General features: G+C 47.0%; 1 protein-coding gene across 5 annotated transcripts in view; it reads right to left on the bottom strand.

Annotated features, from left to right (window-relative positions):
- Nucleotides 1–21,198, bottom strand: part of SFSWAP (splicing factor SWAP) — an 82,412-nt gene that overhangs the window by 46,659 nt on the left and 14,555 nt on the right. For all 5 annotated transcript variants that reach the window (XM_079943179.1, XM_079943180.1, XM_079943181.1 and 2 more), the window contains 4 exons: nucleotides 20,211–20,323; nucleotides 19,129–19,264; nucleotides 1,460–1,700; nucleotides 320–451 (listed from right to left, as the gene is read on the bottom strand). In XM_079943179.1, coding sequence (XP_079799305.1) covers nucleotides 320–451; nucleotides 1,460–1,700; nucleotides 19,129–19,264; nucleotides 20,211–20,323 — 622 coding nt within the window. The remainder of the gene's footprint in view (nucleotides 1–319; nucleotides 452–1,459; nucleotides 1,701–19,128; nucleotides 19,265–20,210; nucleotides 20,324–21,198) is intronic.

The following is a 21,198-nucleotide window of genomic DNA, read 5'->3' as shown; positions in this document are numbered from 1 at the left end:
GAAAAGCATGAATTCCAGCTTTTTATTTTAGGGAGGTTCAACATTTTTAAAAAAACAAAGCAAAACAAGTTAAACAAACAAAAAAATTATAACAATAAAAAAGACAACCACCCCAACTCTAAGTAATTTAACAAGATATATTTATCTAAACACATAAGGATAAAAAAAAATATATGTGTGTATATATATATATATATATATATATACACACACACATATATATACATATATATAAACAATTATGTAGCTAGATTAAAAAAAGAAGCTAAACTAAACCCCAAATACCATTCATCTGCCCCACATAAACTCCTTCACTCACCTTTGATCATTCTTGGCACGAACGCTGGTCTCAAACTTAAGGCCGTTCCTGGCCACGTACTCTGCCAGCTTGTCAATCACGGGCTGAATGTCGGGGGGCGGGGGGATGATGGCGGCCACGGAAGCAAGTGCACTGCAGAGGAGAGCTGGGTCACACACACAGTGCCAGGCCCTCCTCCAGATCAGCGGCAGGGGGGCGGCCAGCAAGGCTGCTGGGGGACTTGCACTGTCTCAGTTCACACCAGCAGGTAAGTTACACACAGACAGGGAGGCCCTTATCTGAAATGACTGGGACTACAGAAAACTAGTCAAAGTCAATCCATTTGAAACAGGGACCAAAATATCATTGCCAATGATGAAAACAGGGGTTTTACTCAAAGTGACACTTAAGGTCATGAACACAGGTTCATCTTTTCTCTCCTCACATTTCCCCCAGTTGCTAATTCTAGAAACAACCAAGGACAAATCAAGTGTGAATTTGTGTATATATATGAAGGTATGCTGGCCAGCGTGACTCATCATCCTTCGTTTCCTGTTTCCTGCCTTAGCATGATCAGGAAGCGGGAACCATCCAAGTGCTCCGTCAAGGCTCCTGAGCGGTTGTCCTGTCAGCTTGAGACGTGCCAGTGCCTCTTAGGAAGTGCTCGCTCGCCCGCAGACGCTCTTCAGAGCCCCCTCCACGCTCCCCAGGACAGGCGCGGGGGTCCAGTCCCTGCCTTGCTGGCTCTGTTAGTCGATGGTTAGCTGAACTAACAGCAGATCCGCATTTCCTACCAGCTTGTGAGCCATTCACTTGCATCGGCTTTTATGAAATCCTGCATTTTGGGCAGAAACTGGGCCTCGCTTCACACTGCCCGTGCCTGGTGCTGCCCCGCCGAGGTGGCGGCACACGGGAGAGAGCAGATGCTGGGCCAGGGCAGCGGCGCGGGACGCTGTCTGGGAGTTCATTTTCTCAGTGGTTAGACCTCACTGCTACAAGTGCTTATGTCATGACAGTTTCCGTTGCCCAATCAACCCTGTAACTCGGGGATTTGGATAATAAGTACTCAGGTAACGGAGACCCTCTATGTGACTCACACTATAAAGAAGCCCAAACCAAGAACACAGGTGCTCCAGGTGACCAGCAGAAGTGAGAGCATACCTTGTGGTGATGGTGGTGGAGGTCACCCCACTACTCGTCTCTGCTGTGCTTGGGGGGGGCGGTGGCGTGGTCCCTGGAGGGGGCGGGGCCGTGGCTGTCACTCCAGCGGAGCCGGACACGGCCACCCCGGCAGGCAGGGTGCTGTAGTAAGTGGCTACGTCAACCCCTGGAGGGGGAGGTGCCAGGCAGTAGGTGCCGTCGGGCAGCATGTAGTAGCTGTAGTACATGGCTGCCACTGTCGCTGTGAAAAGACACATTTTGGGGGCGTGAGAGTGGCAAAAGACAGGCTAGTTGGTGAGTATCCACAATGCAGGAAAAAGGGACACTTTTCCAAATGCAATATCACTTCTGTCCAATGTCAACCACATCGTTTTGTTTTTCGGATATAAGAAAGGCTGCCCAGGTGACACAGAGTTTGGAAGAATCAGGCAATGCCCAGACACACACCCAGGGACGATGGAAAGTGAACATGCACGGGGACATTCAAGGCAGCCCAACGTGGACCTTCCTACTACACAATTGATGTCCTCCCTAACTGCAGAGCGGGCAGATTAGGACAAAGTCCACTGTCCAGCAGCACTAGCTCCCTTCCTGTGTGGCCTGTGAGGTGATCCGTCTGAGGACTAAACACCCTTCCCTGGCTTCCCCGTTTGACACCAGCTCTCCACTCTCTCCTCTCCTTACTTTTCTCATTTAAACATTTGTCTGGGCATAAATCACAGCCATGTATTCTTAGGTCAGTCTCCCAAGGCACGACACAGAAGCAAAAATAAACAAATGGGACCTAATCAAACTTAATAAGCTTTTACACAACAAAGGAAACCACAAACAAAATGAAAAGGCAACCCACAGGATGGGAGAGAACATCTGCAAATGATGTGAACGACAAGGGCTTAATTTCAGAAATATACAAACAGCTCATGTAGCTCAGTAACAAAAAAAACAAACAACCCAATCAAAAAACGGGCAGAAGACTCAAATAGACATTTCTCCAAAAAAGACATACAGATGGCCAATAAGCACATGAAAAGATGCTGGACATGGCTAATTATTAGGGAAATGCAAATCAAAACTACAAGGTACCACCTCACACCAGTCAGAATGGTCACCATTAAAAAGTCTACAAATAACAAATGCTGGAGAGAGTGTGGAGAAAACGGAACCCACCAACAGTGTAGGAGGGGATGTAAATTGGTACAGCCACTATGGAAAAGAGTATGGAGGTTCCTTTAAAAACTAAAAATAGAACTACCGTATGATCCAGCAATCCCACTCCTGGGCATATACCCTGAGAAAACTCTAACCGGTAAAGACACATGCACCCCAGTGTTCATAGCAGCATTATTTACAATAGCCAGGACATGGAAACAACCTAAATGTCCATCAACAGAGGAATGGATAAAGAAAATGTGGTACATATACACAATGGAATATTACTCAGCAATAAAAAAGAATGAAATAATGCCACTTGCAGCAACATGGATGGAACTTGAGACTATCATACTAAGTGAACTAAGACAAAAAGAAAGACAAATATCATATGATATCACTAATATGTGAAATCTAAAATACGATACAAACGAACTTATTTACAAAATAGAAACAGACTCACAGTCATAGAGAACAATACCAAAGGGGGAAGAGGGAGGGAAGGGATGAATTAGCAGTTTGGGGTTAGCAGATACAAACTACTATATACAAAACAGATAAACAACAAGGTCCTACTGTATAGCACAGGGAACTATATTCAATATTTTGTAACAAACTATAATGGAAAAGAATCTGAAAAAGAATATATATTATGTACAACATTCATATAAATGAATCTGGTATGTATTTCTTATATACATGTAACTGAATCACTTTGCTGTATACCAGAAACTATCACAACACTGTAAATTAACTGTACTTCAATAATAAGCAAACACACACTTGTCTTGGAAGTCATCTTGTCTACAAAGCTGTGCTGCTCTGTAACCCCTGCATGCCTTCACCCCAGCACAGAGACGTACTGCAATTGATTTAAGAAGTCCTGACGGCACTGAGATCATTTGGGGCTCTATTATTATAAACAGTGAAGTACAATCACTTCCTATATATTTTGCCCACCCATGCAAGTATCTGTAAGACAGAGCCCATTTTTTAAAACAATCAAAATTCCTGTAAATTTATTCATTTTTTATTTGGGGGGAAAATATTCAAAACCAGTGAAATCACAGAAGATCCAATGAACTAATTAAGAATTTAAATTTCTAATTCTGCTGTAGATAAGCAACTGGTTCTGACTACACAGAGATTTAATTTCCTCTGCATTAGAGCATGGTGAAAGATTTTTCTCATTAAGGAATTTTATTTTGATCTTCAGTTAATCTACTTTAAAACAAAAACATTTGCCAATAGTGAGAGCCTTTACACTGACCACAGTTTCCCGCACTGGAAGCTCCGTGGGGAAGGTGTCAGTGGTGCAGCAGCTCACAACCCGTCCTTGACAGCTATACCCCAGCCTTTCCGCCTCGGCTGGGACAACTGCATCACTCACACGTGCTGCAGGCATATCCGCGGCTGGTAGCGACTTACTTTCCATGAATTATACATGTCTGAACTCCCAAGTTGTGAATCGCTGGCTCGATGCCGTGCACCAACCACCGTTCACGTTCACCACAATATTCCACATTTTCAAAAAAGGATGTGTGGCCTCAATATCCTCTCTGTGTGATCTTTAGCACAGAGACATTCAAAGCATATCTCTGAAGGAAGGCGGGGGCAGAGGGCAGGAAAGACACGTTTGTTCTGTAACCCCAGCGCTCAGCACACAGAATCTGTTGGGTGGACAGATGGATTCGATGCTTCAGATATAAGCTTTTCCTAACCCAATCAGGTATTCAAATATGAACAGAGGCTTCTGTGAGCTGTATCATCCTCCTTGAGACGATGGAACGACTTCCCCACTCACCCTGCACTCGGTCGAGTGACGGGGGCCCTTCTTCTCACCCCTGGGCACAGACACCGCCACGGAGGAGGGGTGAGGAAGCAACGGCAAGACCAGAGCGTAGCCCCGCCCACAGAGCACCCCCTGTCTTGGGAGGGGCAGCAAGAGCTGCTACTGCCCAAAGTGTCGCATCTCAAGGACAGGACAGACACTCCATGTCCCTCCTATGCCAGGTGGCCAGCCTCTGGCCTGAAAACAGGCCAAAATACATCTCAAAGTCGTAGCTACAACCAACGAGGCGTCTGGATTAGAACAGTTTACAGTTAAGTGTCAACTATATATTATGCAATTGCAATTTAATGCATTCTTTATGTAACAGAAGTGAATAAATTATTTTCAAAACTAAGGATCATCCCTTTGAAAGAATGAATGCAGATTAACCATCAGTCTGTACCTGAGCCACCCATCAAATTAAACTAAAACAAAGTCTAAAAATAACCCTGCCAGAAAGACGGCAGATTAACTCAGGAACTCACCCATTACAAATACCTAAAAATGCTTGTAAAATATAAGGGAAAAATTTAAATGCATAGCTGAGCTCACAAAGAGAAGAGGCTCCATTTCCATGTGTGAAAATCAAACAAAGCCTCCAAGCCTGAAGGCAGCTCCTAAGCCTTGAGCCAAGTCTTACTCCGGAGGCAGGGATCCCACACTGGAAGGCCAGCCCAGGGCACGCCCCTGGGGATCTTGCAGAGGAGGACAGACTGGAAGCAGAAACCTAAAGACAAGGCACGCAGGATGCCCTCTCACTTCTCACCCACGCGCTCTGTGAGTCCTTTGCAACGAATTCTAATTACACCTTGCAAAGGTGAACAGGAATCTGAAAACTAACCCTGATGCCAGTGGAACACCTGAGGCCTGGCGAGCTGAGAACGCAGACTTCGCTGCTGCGTGGGGCCTGCCGGGGCAACGCCACAGCTGAGGGCCCAACAGTGCAGCCAACTGTGCACTGCTTCCCTCAGATTCCCATTTCATGTGCAGGATGTCATAGATGAAAAGATTTTAGGGAGAAGGTTGTTTCTGTCCTTTTCCCCACAGACACTGAGGCCCGGGGCGGATGTGACAGTGATAGGCCAACCTCAGCCCGGAGCCACGCCTGGCCTGGCCTGCCCCCCAATCTACGGTGAACAGTATCACGCCCCTCATTTCATTTGCAGGTGCCAGGGGCAGCTCCAAACAGTGTCTTCTGCCTGCCGTGAAGCCCCTCCTAAGTTTTACCTCCAACAAATAACAAAGGTTGGCGAGGATGTGGAGAAAAGGGACCCCTCATATGCTGCTGGGGGGAATGTAAATTGGTCCAGTCACTGTGGAAAACAGTACGGAGGTTTCTCAAAAAACTAAAAACCAGGGACTTCCCTGGTGGCGCAGTGGTTAAGATTCCACGCTCCCAATGCAGGGGGCCTGGGGTCCAATCCCTGATCAGGGAACTAGATCCCACATGCACGCCACAATTAAGAGTTCGCATGCCACAACTAAGGCCACATGCCTCAACTATGGAGCCAGTGACCCACAACTAAGGAACCCGCCTGCCACAACTAAGACCTGGCACAACCAAGTAAATAAATATTAAAAACAAACAAAAAACCCCCTTGAAATCAAATAAATATATATATAAAAAAATGAAAACACTAATTTGAAAAGATACATGCACCCTAACTTTCAAAGCAGCATTATTTACAATATCCAAGATATGGAAGCAACCTAAGTGTCCATCAGCACATGAGCTGATAAAGAAGATGTGGTGTACACACACACACACACACACACACACACACACACACACAGAGTGGAATATTGCTGAGCCATAGAAAAGAATGAAATAATGCCATTTGCAACAACATGGATGGACCTGGAGGGTATTACACTTAGTGAATTAAGTCAGACAGAAAAAGACAAATACTGTATGACATGACATATGTGGAATCTAAAAACTAAAATGAGTAAACATAACAAAAAAGCAGATACAGAGAACAAACTGGTGGTTACCAGTGGGGAAAGGGAAATGGGGAGGGGCAAGACAAGGGTAGGGGATTAAGAGGCATAAACTATTACATATAAAATAAATAAGCTACAAGGACATACTGTACAGCACAGGGAATACAGCCAATTATTTTACAATAACTATAAATGGACTATAACCTTTAAAGGTTGTGATTCACTATGTTGCGTCCCCGTAACTTACATAATATTGCACATCAACTGTACCTCAATTAAACCAAAGTTTTTACCTCCAGAACCATCTCCCACCCCAGGAGGCCCCTGCTCTGCCCTCCTGCACACACATCCCTGGGGCAGTTCTCTGCGATCAGGGCTATGGTCCCAGAAGGCAAAGCATCTTAAAAGCAGTGAGAGGGAGGCTGCACAGCTCCCAGGTTAGAGCAGGCACTAGAGAAGCGTGTGACAAGCAAAGCCCGCTGACAGCAAGGTGCGTGCTGAGGTATTCCGCAAGAGCAGGAGCCAGCCGCCGGCACCACCCCGTGGCAGACACTGCAGATGTGCGCTCGTCGCTGCAGCGGGGCCTCACAGCTCTTGAAATCCTTGAGTTGGAAAGCCTTTAAGATGACTACCAACTAGAGAACGTGTGTTTTTGTGTACAGCTCCCAACTCAGAAACTCTCACGAATGCTAAGTTTTGAGAATCGCTGGACCAGACAGAGCAAAGGACAGACAGAGGTCTGGCTCCCTGGAGCTCACCGTCCCATCCTAGACACGGGATGGTGTGGTGTGCAGGGTTCCAAAGGGTGCCCGCAGTCCCACTTCTCACCGGGCTTCCAAGGCATAACACTCCTTACTAGGGCTCTTGCTGTTCTCAGGGCTGTCTGTTGAATTTTTAAAGAGGGAATTGGGTTTTACACAAAGTTAAATGCCGATGTGATTTTAATAAACATCATGACAATGTTTACTTAAACATGCCTACTCCAAATAAATCCAAGACAGAGATGCCAACGGGTGTCTCCACTTCCCAAGGGCAGGCATAGCTGTGTGGAAAGATCAAGCCGCTTAAAACCACCGGCACATTCTTAAGCACTTCCTCCCTGACACTCTGTGCGCTCAGAAACGTACAGAGCTGCGGAACCCAGGGTCAGACAGACCTGCCTAATTACCTTCCAAAGCCCTTCTATTCAATGGGCTTCTTGCAAAAATCAGAGCCAATTTACTGATTCTTGTATGTGATCTTAATCTCGTACAAATCTAACTCTCAGAAGAGAATGTAAGCCTTGGAAGGGTTCTTGGAGATCAGCGGGCTGGTCAGCAATCCCTGCTGTCAGTTCAGAAATATAAACGTGTGTCTGTATTAAGAATGAAAGAAAATAGCTTTCCTGAGCTCCGTGGAGAAAAATAAGTATACTCTTAAAAGACCGATCTACTTTATCCACACAAGATCGTGCAAAAGAAGCGCTGTGCTACCAGCTGAGCGGGCCTGGGCAGCAGCAGCAGCAAGACTGCCCGCCCGCCCGCAGCGGCCCTGCCCACCCCCGGCAGCGCCTGGCCCCTTGGCCTCCGTCACTGGATGGCCAACCAGTCTCCATCCACCTGCATCCTTGGGACTTCCCTAATAACTTCAACGGCTTTAAATCCTACGTACACGTGCTGATTCCAGAACTGCTGTCTCTAGCTCTGAGCTGAACTGGTATGTTCAGCGCCCGCTCAACACGCGCACTGGGACATCTCATAAACCTCTCAACGGGACGCGTCCAGAACACAGCCGTCCCCACACACTGCCGCTCCTGCTTCCTGCGGCCGCGCCTCCTCCCGCTGAGTCAGCCCGGGCTCCGTGGTTTCTCTCGGACCCATACCCGCCTCCTGGGAACCAGAGCCCTTCCGGCCGCTGCCCTAGAGGCTCCAGGGACCCCTTCCCAGACCAGCCAGAGCCCCCATACTGCCCACCCAGCCGCGTCACTCCCCATCAAGGCCCCAGCCACGTTCCCTTTCTGTGAGGCACCTGCCTCGGGTCCCATGCCCCCTCCCCACCACTACCCAAATCGGGCCTCACCCGGGCTTCCTCAGGCCCCTGGGCCCCGGAAGCCTTGGCTCGAGGGCCTCCCTGGTTCCGTCCGCCAGCACTGCGGACTCCCCCAGGGGTGTCGCTGATTCTGCTCCACGATGGTGGGAACGCCATGCACTGCTCTTCCCAGCATGGCTTGCCCGCGATGCCAGTTTGTTCAAGGAATGTACAAGTCACGTGTGGAAGAACAGGAACTGGAATGGCACAGGGCAAAGGCTTCTAGGAGATGGTGGCCTGGAACCTTCCAAACTCTGAAGGGCGATATTCAAACCACAATTCTGGGCCCATCCAAATGACCTACCATGAGTGAGAGCAGAATTAGGGCATTTTCAGACATTCAAGAATCAAAAAAAACGGTCTTCCTGGTACCCTTTCTTCGCAAACTACTGGAGGACATGCTCTAGCAAAATACAGGAGTAAACAAACAAACAAGGAGAGAACAGCACTAACAACACAGGAAAGCAATGAATGGAAGTCAGCGGAACACCCCGGGTTACAGGCTGGGAACACGGCCTGTCCAGATTGGTGCCAGCAGCCAACAGCTCAGGAAACACAGCTGTCGGACTTCCCTGGTGGCGCAGAGGTTAAGAATCCGCCTGCCAATGCGGGACACAGGCCCTGGAAGATCCCATGTGCCGTGGAGCAACTAAGCCCGTGTGCCACAACTACTGAGCCTACATGCCACAACTACTGAAGCCCGCGGGCCTAGAGCCCGTGCTCCACAACGAGAGAAGCCACAACAATAAGAAGCCCATGCACCACAACGAAGAGTAGCCCCTGCTCACCACAACTAGAGAAAGCCCGTGCACAGCAATGAAAACCCAACACAGCCAAAACTAAAAACAAATAAATAAATAAATATACTAAAAAAACCCCAAAAAACCAGTCTACTTGACTGGAGAATCTTTTTCTGCCTACAGATAAGAGTTAGCTTTCTCACACTGAAAACCTTTACCTGAGGAGAGGTTAAACTACAGGAGTTTAAATATTAAGCATCAACAACACAATTCAATGGTAAGCAAAATTATCACTGAATTCTGCATTTTCAAGGGGGAGGAAAGTGCCCAATAATCCCAGGGAATGTTAAAAACGTTCAAGGTGCTTCAGAAGTAGCATGAGAGAAATCAAAGCTGAAACCTCCCTCTCTATCCCTTTTCTTAAGACTCCCTTATCCACGCAACTGTCTCTTGATGTCTGTTCTCAAGCCTTCTGGCTTCACCTCATGGACTGGGATAATTTTCAGGACTTCCTTAAAAACCCCTCCTGGCCGCCGTTAGCTCTAGGCAGAGCACTTATCCACTAGCTCTCTATCATATACAATTGATGATACAATTGTGTATCATACACAACTGCAAGGGAAAATTACAGTCAAAACAAAAACTCCCTCAAATTCTACATCCACAGTTTTTAAGTAAAAAAATATGACCCTGGGACTTCCCTGGTGGCACAGTGGTTAAGAATCCGCCTGCCAATGCAGGGGACACAGGTTCGAGCCCTGGTCCGGGAAGATCCCACACGCCGTGGAGCAACTAAGCCCGTGCGCCACAACTACTGAGCCTGCTGCGCTCTAGAGCCTGCGAGCCACAACTACTGAAGCCGAGCGCCTGGAGCCCGTGCTCCACAACAAGAGAAGCCACCGCAATGAGAAGCCCGCGCACCGCAACGAGGAGTAGCCCCTGCTCGCCGCAGCTAGAGAAAGCCTGCGCGCAGCAACGAAGACCCAACGTGGCCAAAAATAAATAAATACATTTATTTAAAAAATAATATATTATGACCCTCCCCATGCCCCAAACACTTAAAAAGCTTTCAGCATCTGGATCAGCACATACCGTGTCTAAAAACCCTGGGGCTCCTCTCACCACAGTGAATGGCGGTGGCCCACGGCTGTTAAGGGCTCAGAAGCCAGATGCTAGAGAAGATGGAAGCTCAACGTGGGCTCACAGCAGCCACCCTGCTTCATTTCCTTCACTGTGACATCCAGACAGCCCTGTGTTTAAGGAGAAAGAATCCCCAAACAAAAGGAGACTTGTTTTGCTGTCACCAAACTGGAAGAGGAAAATCTGAAGACTTCTGTAGTGACACGGAGAATTTCTCACTTGTAAACGCACTGGAAACCACCCAAATGGATCCGTTTTAGATACATGAATGTGTGACTCAGGAACTTTAAGGCCAGTGTTGAAAAGCAATTGCTCTTTTTTTTTGCTTCTCAAGATGCCTTGTCTCCAACTATTACTTAAAGTCTTCATCAGTGACCCTCAAGCAAAATGCCCTGGATTTTTCATACCGTGTGGAGGGTTTGGAGGCAAGCTACCTAAGAACAGGTCCTGGGGAGTCCGGGTGGAACCATCAGGCAGCTCAAGCGCGAGACCAGGAGCTCAGGGTGAGGCAGAGCCTCAGGGGTATGGGAGGTGGGAGCCTGCGGCCCGGGCTCTGTGCTGTCAGAAGTCTCCCCTGGGCCCCCGACTGGGGGAAGGACATCTGCTCCAGGGCATTTTGGGGATCTCGTGAGAGCAGAGAATGGAGTCTCCAGAGGAGCTGCACTTGGGAGGGACGACAAAGCATCTCAGGGCAGGTGAGAACGGTGTCGAGCAGGGGTGGCCAGTGCTGGGATGAAAGGTCTGGATGGAGCTGCCGACCTGAGTGGGGGAAGGTGAGAAGGACAAGGCCCAGCAAAAGGAGCCCAGGGAGGAACATGCCGTGCAAACAGCAAAGAACGGAGTCTGGAAGGAGACAGAACCCAGGCAACCCGAGTTCTCTGGGCCACGGACGAATCTGGAGAGACAGGACTTCAACTGAACACAAAGAAAAGGAAGTAAGACTAGTAATGAGATGGAAGGGATCCTGCTGAGCAGGGCCAGGAACTGGGCCCGTGCGCCTGCTTCAGCCCAGCTCGGGAGAGCTCAGGATGCTTTTACATTTTCAAACAGTTCAAAAACAAACCCAAAACAAACCAACAAAACAACACTTCATGATGTAAACATTCTATGAAATTCAAGCTTCGGTGTCCATAAATCAAGATCTATTAAGGCTCGGCCACATGCCCTTGCTCCCGATGGTCAGTGTGGCTTTCATGCTCCACCAGCACCAGCAGCCGCCACAGAGGCTGCTCGGCTGCCACACTGGAAACGCTTACATCCTTTACAGAAAAGGTCTGCAAACCTGCTGGAGAGTTTAGAAAACAAACCGAGGCCCAAAATACCACCATTATCGACTAAAAGGAACACAACAGTCACAGCTGAAAAAAACCAAGTCACCAACCAAGGAGAAGATGGATGGAAGTGGATGTAATCATGCTGAATGCCAAAGAGAAACATTAAAAAAAAAAACAAAAGAAAATGACAGATATGGAAGAAAAAGATGATCCAAAATAAGGAAGCTGGTGTCTTTTAAAAGAAGTTCAGAGGTATAACAGAAAATAATTTCCCTGAAATGAGAACTGCATCTTTGACTGAAAGGGTATACAATGAATTCCAGGAAAACGGGGGGCTTTATGCTGATTAAGTTATTAAAATGTAAGGGCAAAGAGAATTCTTCACGTATCCAGTCAGAAAAAGCAAGCTCTTAAGGGGTGGGGGAGGGGAAGATGGAGCTGGCCTCACCCCTTCCACAGCAACATGCAGCAACGCTCCCAAGTTCCAGGCAAGTGTGACTAAGTGTACTATTCTCTGCCTAGTTGCTATTTATGTCAAAGGGCAGCAGACATTTTCAAACATAAGATCTCAGAGAACAGCACCCAGGAGCAACTAATGAAAACCAACCAACTAACTCACTCAACTAGTCGGTGGCAAAAGTCAGCCAACCCAGGTTTCTCTGATAGGAAGGACCATGTGAGATTCTAGTTTACAAGATCTCAGAGAAAGAAAATACAACCCAAGTATTTTATACCCAGGCAAGTTTTCCTTCCTACACCAGGGTCAATGGCAGGCACTTTTCAAGAATGCATGAAATGGAACCCTTGTAAAACTGACTTGTTTATGAAATTCAAACAACCAAGAAACGAATCAGATAAAGAACTCAAAGACAGATGCTCTGACAAAAAAACTAATCCGCAGAACTCAGACTAACCAACCAGGGAAAAGAACAGAATGTAAATACTACTTTAAACTCTCACAATCTGAACACGGTATTTCTCAAAAAAAAACCTCGCAGTTAGGGGAGGGGTGAAGGGAAGGCATTTTAATAGTGCTGAATTTTCTCTACTTTCTTAGTTGATTAATAACTCTAAGATAAAAAACATAGCTTGAAAAAACCCCTACAATTCCAACCTCTCTGATGTTCTCCTTTTAGAACTGAATTCTTGAGGTATGGAAGAAACTTTTAACTGAAGTTCAGGAATTACTTCATTTTCAGTTTGATTACAGTTCTTCAGCTAAATTCAAGTAAAATTATAAAGCTTATTTCTACTTTAACACAAATATTTCTATCTATACATTAACTTTTTAATCTATCTTTGCATAAAAATTATCTTTGTATTCTAAAGATATGAGCTTTCTTTTTTTCCCCTTTTCCCACAATAGCTCAGTCTTCTTCACTGTGTCAATGATGCTCACTTAATGTTAAAAATGGCTATTTCTGGATGGTGGCATCTTGGGTAATATTTTTACTTTTTCCCTTTTACTTCTCTTGAATTATAGTACAGCTACTTCTAAAAAAGAGCTTGCAAGGTAAGTAAAGCATTTCAAGGTCACGACTTTGCAGAAAAAATGCTAAAAACAATAGCAAAACCACATTTTAAAAACTGGGAAGAAGCATGAAAATATCTACTGCAGCCATGTGACGTGGTTTAATTTCACTTAAGCTATTTATAGACCGAAACATCAAAAAACCCAAGCTGGCATTTTATTTAAAAAAACTGCACGCTGTAATAGTGGGTGGTATTTCAGCATTACTGCTTCCGGCATAATTTATTTTTATTATGCTTTTTTGCAAGGATTTATAGATAAATAGCAGAAGACAACTAAATAATAACAGAAAACAGCATGAAAGACAGTTCACTGTCAGGCTAATAAATGAAAGAGATTGTTTAAGTTTCGCATATCTATATTTAAGGAGCTTCTAGAAAAAAATTCTTTTAAAATAAAAATAGGGGCTTCCCTGGTGGTGCAGTGGTTGGGAGTCCGCCTACCGATGCAGGGGACACGGGTTCGTGCCCCGGTCTGGGAAGATCCCACATGCCGCGGAGCGGCTGGGCCCGTGAGCCATGGCCGCTGAGCCTGCGCGTCCGGAGCCTGTGCTCCGCAATGGAAGAGAAGCCACAGCGGTGAGAGGCCCGCGTATCGCCAAAAAAAAAAAAAAAAAGATGCTTTTCTTCCTAGACTGCCAAATCTAGGAAAACCTCTGATCAGCAGAAAGTAACTAACAAGGGACGACTGAGTCCATTCTAAGGTGATTATTAAACACCAAGTAATGTAAAAAGACGGAAAAGCTCAGTGACTTCAGCTGCCTGGACGGGCCCCAGCCGGTGGGCTCCCTCGCCTCTGTTCAGGACACAAGCTGTCACAAGGACTGCTTCAGCCTCAACAGGATACAGGGAGAGCTGACAAAACAGTCTTGCCATTAAAATCTCAAAACTGCAAAGAATTAACTCAGGATACGAGTGTTTCAAATGAGCATCACACACACCTGCAATTTTTCTGAGAAGGTTCAAAGTGGTACAAATGGCCAGGGAAGGAGTCACCCCCTCACCCTGAACCCTCTTCTAAGCGCACCGCTGGTACCAGTCTCTTACCTGCCCCTCTAGTCTCACACCAAACGCCCCCTTCGGCCCCACCCTCGCCCACCAGGAGCCCCAGGCAGAGCCTCCAGCTGCCGCTGTGCCCTAACCCTACTCCATTCGTCCTCCCTGAGGGACACACAGGGCATCTCAGTCTTTTGCTGCTAATAAAAATCGTTCTTACAGTGAACATTCTTGTAAGCTCAGTCTTTACACATGTAAGCTCAGTTCTGGGTCAAAGGCGCGCATTTTAGGTTCTGGTCTACACGGCCAGCTTGCCCTCCACAAGTCTAGCACTCCCACCAGCAACATGATGTCGACCTGTTTTCCTTCTTTGCTTACGTGACAGCTGAAAAATGGCGTGTCTCTCTTTTATTTAATCTCTATGATTACTAAGAAATTCAAATAGGTATACATGAAACAACATTTCCCACAGCCCAGAAACCTCGATTTTATCCGAAGACTTATAATTTCAAAGTGTTCTTGTGTGCCTGCGAATGGGTATTTTTCCACCATAACAGAAAGTCTCGGATTCTTCATATATTTGCTGTAGCCTGATTTAAATGAAATGTTGGATTTTATTTTCCACGGAGGTTAGGTTCTAAAGTCAGCAGATACAATGCCATCTGAGTGAGCAGCAAGGGTAAACCTTTAAAAAAATTTTTATGGTCATTTTTACCTTTGTGAATTATTCATACTGCAGTTCACTTTTCTACTGGGCTATAAGTTGTTTTCCTATTTGACCGTAAAAGCTGTTTCTGTTAGTTTTTTCCTGCTTTCTCAACGGTTTTGTTTTTTCCATTAGTTGAATATAATGTCTGTTGGCTTAAAATAGATGATTCTTGTTCTGTTATTTTCGGGCTTCCCTGGTGGCGCACTGGTTAAGAATCCACCTGCCAATGCAGGGGACACGGGTTCGAGCCCTGGTCCGGGAAGATCCCACATGCCACGGAGCAACTAAGCCCGTGCGCCACAACTACTGAGCCTGTGCTCTAGAGCCCGTGAGCCACAGCTACTGAAGCCCGCGAGCCTAGAGCCCGTGCTCCGCAACAGGAGAAGCCACCGCAATGAGAAGCCTGCGCACCGCAATGAAGAGCAGCCCCCGCTCGCTGCAACTACAGAAAGCCCGCGTGCAGCAATGAAGACCCAACGCGGCCAAGACTAAGTAAATAAAATAAATTAAAAAAAAAAAAGTCGTTACTTTCCTGAGAACTCTCACATCTGGCACGTACACCTGGAAGTAGTTTTGCTGTTGGATAAAAGGTGAGGCTCTAATGGGATCTGTTTTCCGAACAGCTTTTCATAAGCCAGTCCTTCCTCGTTTGAACCTGTCTCGGGGGGCGCACTCACCCCTCCCCGCTGAAGGGCCTCCTGGGTCTTGGGCCGGGGAGGCCCCGGAGGCACTAACACACCAGGCCAGGGCACTGCTCTTGAGAACGCTGAACCTTTCTGCTTTTTACCAGCAGAGTTTTTCACTTAAACTTTGTCTGGTTAAACGTACTGTAATTACGTATTTAATTAAAATTTATGCAAACAGATGAAATCTGAGTGAGAAAAGAGAATTACTGATTCTGTGAAAATGAAACTGAATCCTTTGAAAAGATCAGATAAAAACACCAATTGCTTAAAAAACAAAACCAAAAAACTGTTGTGTAACCCAAGGAGGGAGAAAGAACTGTGAAAGCCTTGAAGTAAGACACTGCAAGCTTGCGGTTCTGCTCTTGGGCGCCTGGCGTGCACCTCACCTCACAGAACTCAGGCTGGCTGTGCTGAGGACGCCCGTCAGAGGCAATGCCGTGGCCCACGTCAGAAGTGGGTCAACAGCAGCACGTGTCAGGCACGTACGTATGTAGCATTTTCAGACCTGTTTTAATCACACATTTTGTGTAAACCACCAATTACTTAGGCCTCCCAAGGACTTCTATTATAACATGTCATTTTATTATCTGATGAGCCATGTTGCCTTTATTTGCCTCTTTTTCAAATTTTTCATATTCTTGCTTGCTACTTTTTAAGATAACCATAGACTCTAATTACAAATAAAAACATCTTTGAGAACCCAAGTACAGGTGTCTGTGTTCATTTCTTCTAGGCATTTTTCTGATCTAGATCCAAATTCTAAGGCCACCTCTCCCATCCTATGACTCCCGGATGCTAGATGGGCTGTTGTCATGGCAACCCAAGGGGCCGATCCTGGAGGCAGGGCTCTCAGGGAACATTTTCTCCACTAGGCACTGCCCCTCCCCTCTTCACAAAGCGGCCCGTGCTCAGGTCTCCACTTCTACACCACCCATTCACTTCCCACCCGGGTGGAGTCTGGCTTTTGTCCTCTCCATTTTAACGAAACTGCTCTCACTTCCCAGCACGATGCGTTTAAATCTGTGTGAAATCTGAAGGCCACTTGACAGCCCCTCCCCAGCTTCTGGGCAGAGCTGACTACTGCTGAGCATGGTCTCCACAGAGAAGCTCTGCAACCTCCCTCTGTCCCGCTGCCCAGGTACCCTCCTGCACCCACAGCAGAGGCTGGACACGGGCACCTATGAGTAGCATCTGGCTTGCCTTATGTTTTGTATTTTTATAAAATACGCCTTGTATTTTTACAAAATATGAATTCACTGCTGACATTTGTAAGTTGAGATGTTTCACCTAAACACGCTAGGTTCCTTGCTTCTCTGGAAAACCCAGAACCTGGTCCCAGCCCTCTGGCATGGCTGAAACCCACGTCTCAGCAGAACACACTCTGTCAGCACCGACTCCCTCCTTCCCCTCCACTGGCCTGGGCACACGTGAGGCTGGCCCTCAACGCAGCGTGTGTGTCCATCACCAGGCATAACCCCCATACCGCCTCTCTTACTCGTGTCTGTCACTCTTGCATGTGTGAAGAAGATGACTGTCAAAACAATTATTTCACTGAGGGGAAGAGGTGGTCACTAACTGGTGCTCCACTGCTGGAGCACCTCCGGCTGGGGTCAGGGGTCAGGGAGGGGATCAGGACACCCCGCCCACGGACTGGCCTGCAGGGTTTGCATAGAGCAAGGGTGGGATTTCCCCCGGGGCGAGAGGCTGTCAAGGGTCACCCTGGCCTCTGGGGCCCCTGATGAGTGGCAGGAGGGACTGAAGTCATGGGGCTCCAGGCTCCCTGGGTCCTGCCCACCCCTCTCATCCTCCAGCCAGCCGTGACTCGGCCCAGGCCGTGGTCAACAATCAGAGCGTGGGACCTCGCAGTAAAACCCCGAGTCACGGAGTGGCCTCCCTCGGCTCCCCTGCCCAGTCCTACAGGCTATGTAGAAACGCAGAGCCATTACCGACCTCGTAGTTAACTGCACGCACGCTAGTGATTAGCAGCGCGGATAACCGGATAACGGCCACTCAACCCTGAATTTTTATTCCTTTCCGATGCAAGGAGTTTAATAGCTCTAGAAATCTAGAGGAGGCAAAGGGACACTGCATTCAACTTGTGCAAATTCAAAGACAGGTGTGAAAAGAGAAAGCAAGGAAAAAGGAAGCCAGAGACGTACCACTCAGTGAGCTTATAACCTAGACTGAGGTAAAGATGGGGGCAGAAGCTCCCGGTCACGCCCAACTCCTGATTCACGGGCTTCCCCGGGGTGGGCTGGCTGTCAGTACTGAGAGCCCCGCCGGGAGGCATGAGGAGTGATTTACAAAGCGCTTCCCTGGTGGCGCAGTGGTTGAGAGTCCGCCTGCCGATGCAGGGAACACGGGTTTGTGCCCCGGTCCGGAAAGATCCCACGTGCCGCGGAGCGGCTGGGCCCGTGAACCATGGCTGCTGAGCCTGTGAGTCCGGAGCCTGTGCTCCGCAGCAGGAGAGGCCACAACAGTGAGAGGCCCGCGTACCGCAAAAAAACAAAAGAAACAAAGAAAAACAAAGCGCTGCAGGGATTACCGCCCACTCTGACGCCCACTGCACCCCCAGCCCAGAACCAACAGGCAGGTAAGATGAGACCGCACCAGATCCGCTCTTTGATTTGAACATTTAAAGAAACTGTATTTAACTTGATTTATGCATTAAAGAAATTATCTGAGTTCTCTAAGACATTTTTTTAAAGACACATACATTAAGTTCACTCAAGTAATTGATTTTTGAAGTCTAAAAATGTTAATTTAGCACATCAAAATTACACATTGCATGCCAGTGCCAGACGGGAATGGCAAAAGGACACAGTTATCATTTTTAACAAAAGCTTCTTCCTAAAGTGACAAGCAGCTTACGTTTTAAAAGGGAATTAACCTCAGGCTGACCCTCCAATCTCTAGCTGAGAGTGACAGGCTTTATAAATTCATTGTATCAGGTGTCCCTGTGAAGTAGGCTGAACAGATGAATTCCCGTGGCTTTGCTAAAGGTTCTTCTCATTCAGTATTTAACCTCTGAATAAAATAATTTTAAAAAGACCTGATAATGAGACCAAGGTTAAATACTTTCAAATGATTTCTTGAATAGAACTTCAAGATTCATCTTCTATTAATAACCTTTAAGTAATTAAAAAGGGAAAAGAGTAGCAACCAGCAGGAGCAAGTAGGAACTGTAGCCAATTCCGAGGTGCACATTAGACCCCTGTGTCCTTTAGGAAAGCAGCCCCGGCAAACAGCGGCACAACACATGTCCCCCGACGCCCACTTTCCCCGTCCTTCTTAACAGAACTCTGCTTTTGTTTAGGGCAGCGACGTAGCCGACTGAAAGCCCACTTCCCAGCCTGTGCTGCAGGACAGCAGGACCATGAGAAACTGCTTTCTGCTCTTGCTCTTCCTCTTCATCCTTCCTGGAATGCAGGGCTGATGCTGGTGATGGGGCAGCCATCTTGCCAACGTGAAGTGACAGGCAAAAGGATGAGGCCACGTGCTAAGGGTGCTTAACATGAACGCTCCTCATGGCACCTCTACCGGACCTGCAAACCTGCCCCCGCACCTGACACCCTGCCCGGAGGCGCACAGTGAGGTACTCACAGTCAGTGGTGTACTCCACCTGGGAGGGCTGCACGGCCGTGCCATCTGCCGTGGGTGCAGTGGGGGCAGGACTGTCGGCCTGGGCTTTACGGACCAGGGCCGCAAGGGGGTGATCTGGGTCCACCACCTTCAAAGGCTGCAGAGAGAGAGGGTGCAAGGTCACACCACATCCTGCATTCTGAGTCACGCAGAACCCTTCTGTGGCAAGAAGGCTCTAGGACGGTGTCTACGCTTCAGAAAAACCTCAGCACACGCATGCACGCAGCACACACATGCACACCACACCCACACACGTGGGCAGGCGCACAGAGGGAGGCCCTGACCGTGGCCGACGAGAACTCTAGCTGGTTGTGAGTTCCAGAGGAACTGAATAAACAAATCACCTCAATCTTCCGAATGACATGAAGGAAAAGGAGGGATGACCAAGACTAGATTGCTGCTGAGAAAAGTGTAAGCCTCCAAATTCACTCAAAACCTCAAACTCTGTCCATCCTTAAAGCAATTTCTGATTTTTAATCACCAACAGCTTTTAAAGCCCAATCAATCAGCCACACTGCGTGACTGCTGAAATGACATGCTTAGGTCTGATGGGCCCCTGTTTTTTCACATCACAAATGGCACAATGAATGGTGTGGATTAACTCCTTATAATAAGAATGAAAAGAAAATTTTTCTTTGATTTATGTTTCTCACTAATACATTATGTTATCCGTGACGGTAACAGACTATTTCAAGCGGCACATACCCTGGACACCTATGAAATCTAATCCTGTTTTAATAAAACCTGAATGAAAAAGTAATTTTCCAAGTCTTAACCAACATTTTACTTATTCTAAATATCCCAAATAGTAAAACTATAACAAAATGAAAATAAATTGCTTGTGATTTTATAAAATGGGATATATAAGCAATAAAGGGAGCAAATCCTTTGCCACCAAGCCAAACAAAAAGGCGAGATACACGTCAATGCTAGTAAAATTAAAACAGCTATCATACAAAGAAATGCCTGCTTAACAATTTTCCGAAGTTAAATGAGCAGTTTTGCTATGGCATAAAGCTACAGCTCAGTAACGAGATGAGAACCTTCATGAGCTCCTCCAGGCGGCTGCACTTCTTGGAAGCGAACAGGGACGGGTGCAGGTAACTCCCGCCCTCTTCGTCATCGTCATCTTCGTTGTCAGAGCTGACCCCCGACTCTGAAAGCAAAACACATGTCAAGACGTCAAGGTACAAATAAACTACGTAAGACCTCAGACGCACACAAAGGCAGAACTGTATGCAGCCATTTCTTGGTTATCTGTCCAAAAACCACCTTCGGAAAATATTCCCTAGCTTGCTGCCACCCAAGTCGTTCAGCAGAATGACATTTGCTTGTGACTTTATCAAGTGGGATCACAAGAAACAAAGGCAGCGACAAAGGAGCCTGACCTCGGCCCCGCTGGCACCTTCCCTCCGGCATTTACTAGTCCGGAGCCACTGAATATTTAAATTTTTTGGAAAAAAGGCAAAGATCGTACTGATTTTGAAGGTAAAATAACAGCACCAGATTTTTTACTGAACTACAGCAAACGAACAACCGTGGAGGAGAGGAGGTCTGGGGTAAGATGCATACAACTGATTTTGAAAATCGTGTTTCAGCTGGAAGAAAAATTCAATGTAGACACACGTACTGCTGTCTCAGAATGTCATTCAAAATACTTAATTGGTCTTTGTAGTAAGAATTCCAAATTTAGACACTTATAAAAACAACAGCTTAAGGCAGAGTAAAGAAAAGAGAGTAAGATTAGGCACTTCATTCTGTGGACTTGTGTAATTTAGCCTCAGGCCCTAACACGGGGTGCACGCTAGAACGATGCACGGAGCACGAGGCTCGCTGCTCTGTCTGTGACATGTTCAACAACCAGAATGAGGGGAAACGTTTCCAACCTAGATGGTTATGCTCTGATGGCATCAACATTTAATTCTATGTCACCCATCTTTGGAAACGTTAATTAAGAATCTAGGGCTTCCCTGGTGGCACAGTGCTTGAGAGTCCGCCTGACGATGCAGGGGACATGGGTTCGTGCCCCGG

This window comes from Stenella coeruleoalba (genome assembly GCF_951394435.1).
Source record: "Stenella coeruleoalba genome assembly, chromosome: 14".
NCBI classification, from domain to species: Eukaryota; Metazoa; Chordata; class Mammalia; order Artiodactyla; family Delphinidae; genus Stenella; species Stenella coeruleoalba.
This window is presented reverse-complemented; position numbering and strand designations above follow the sequence as displayed.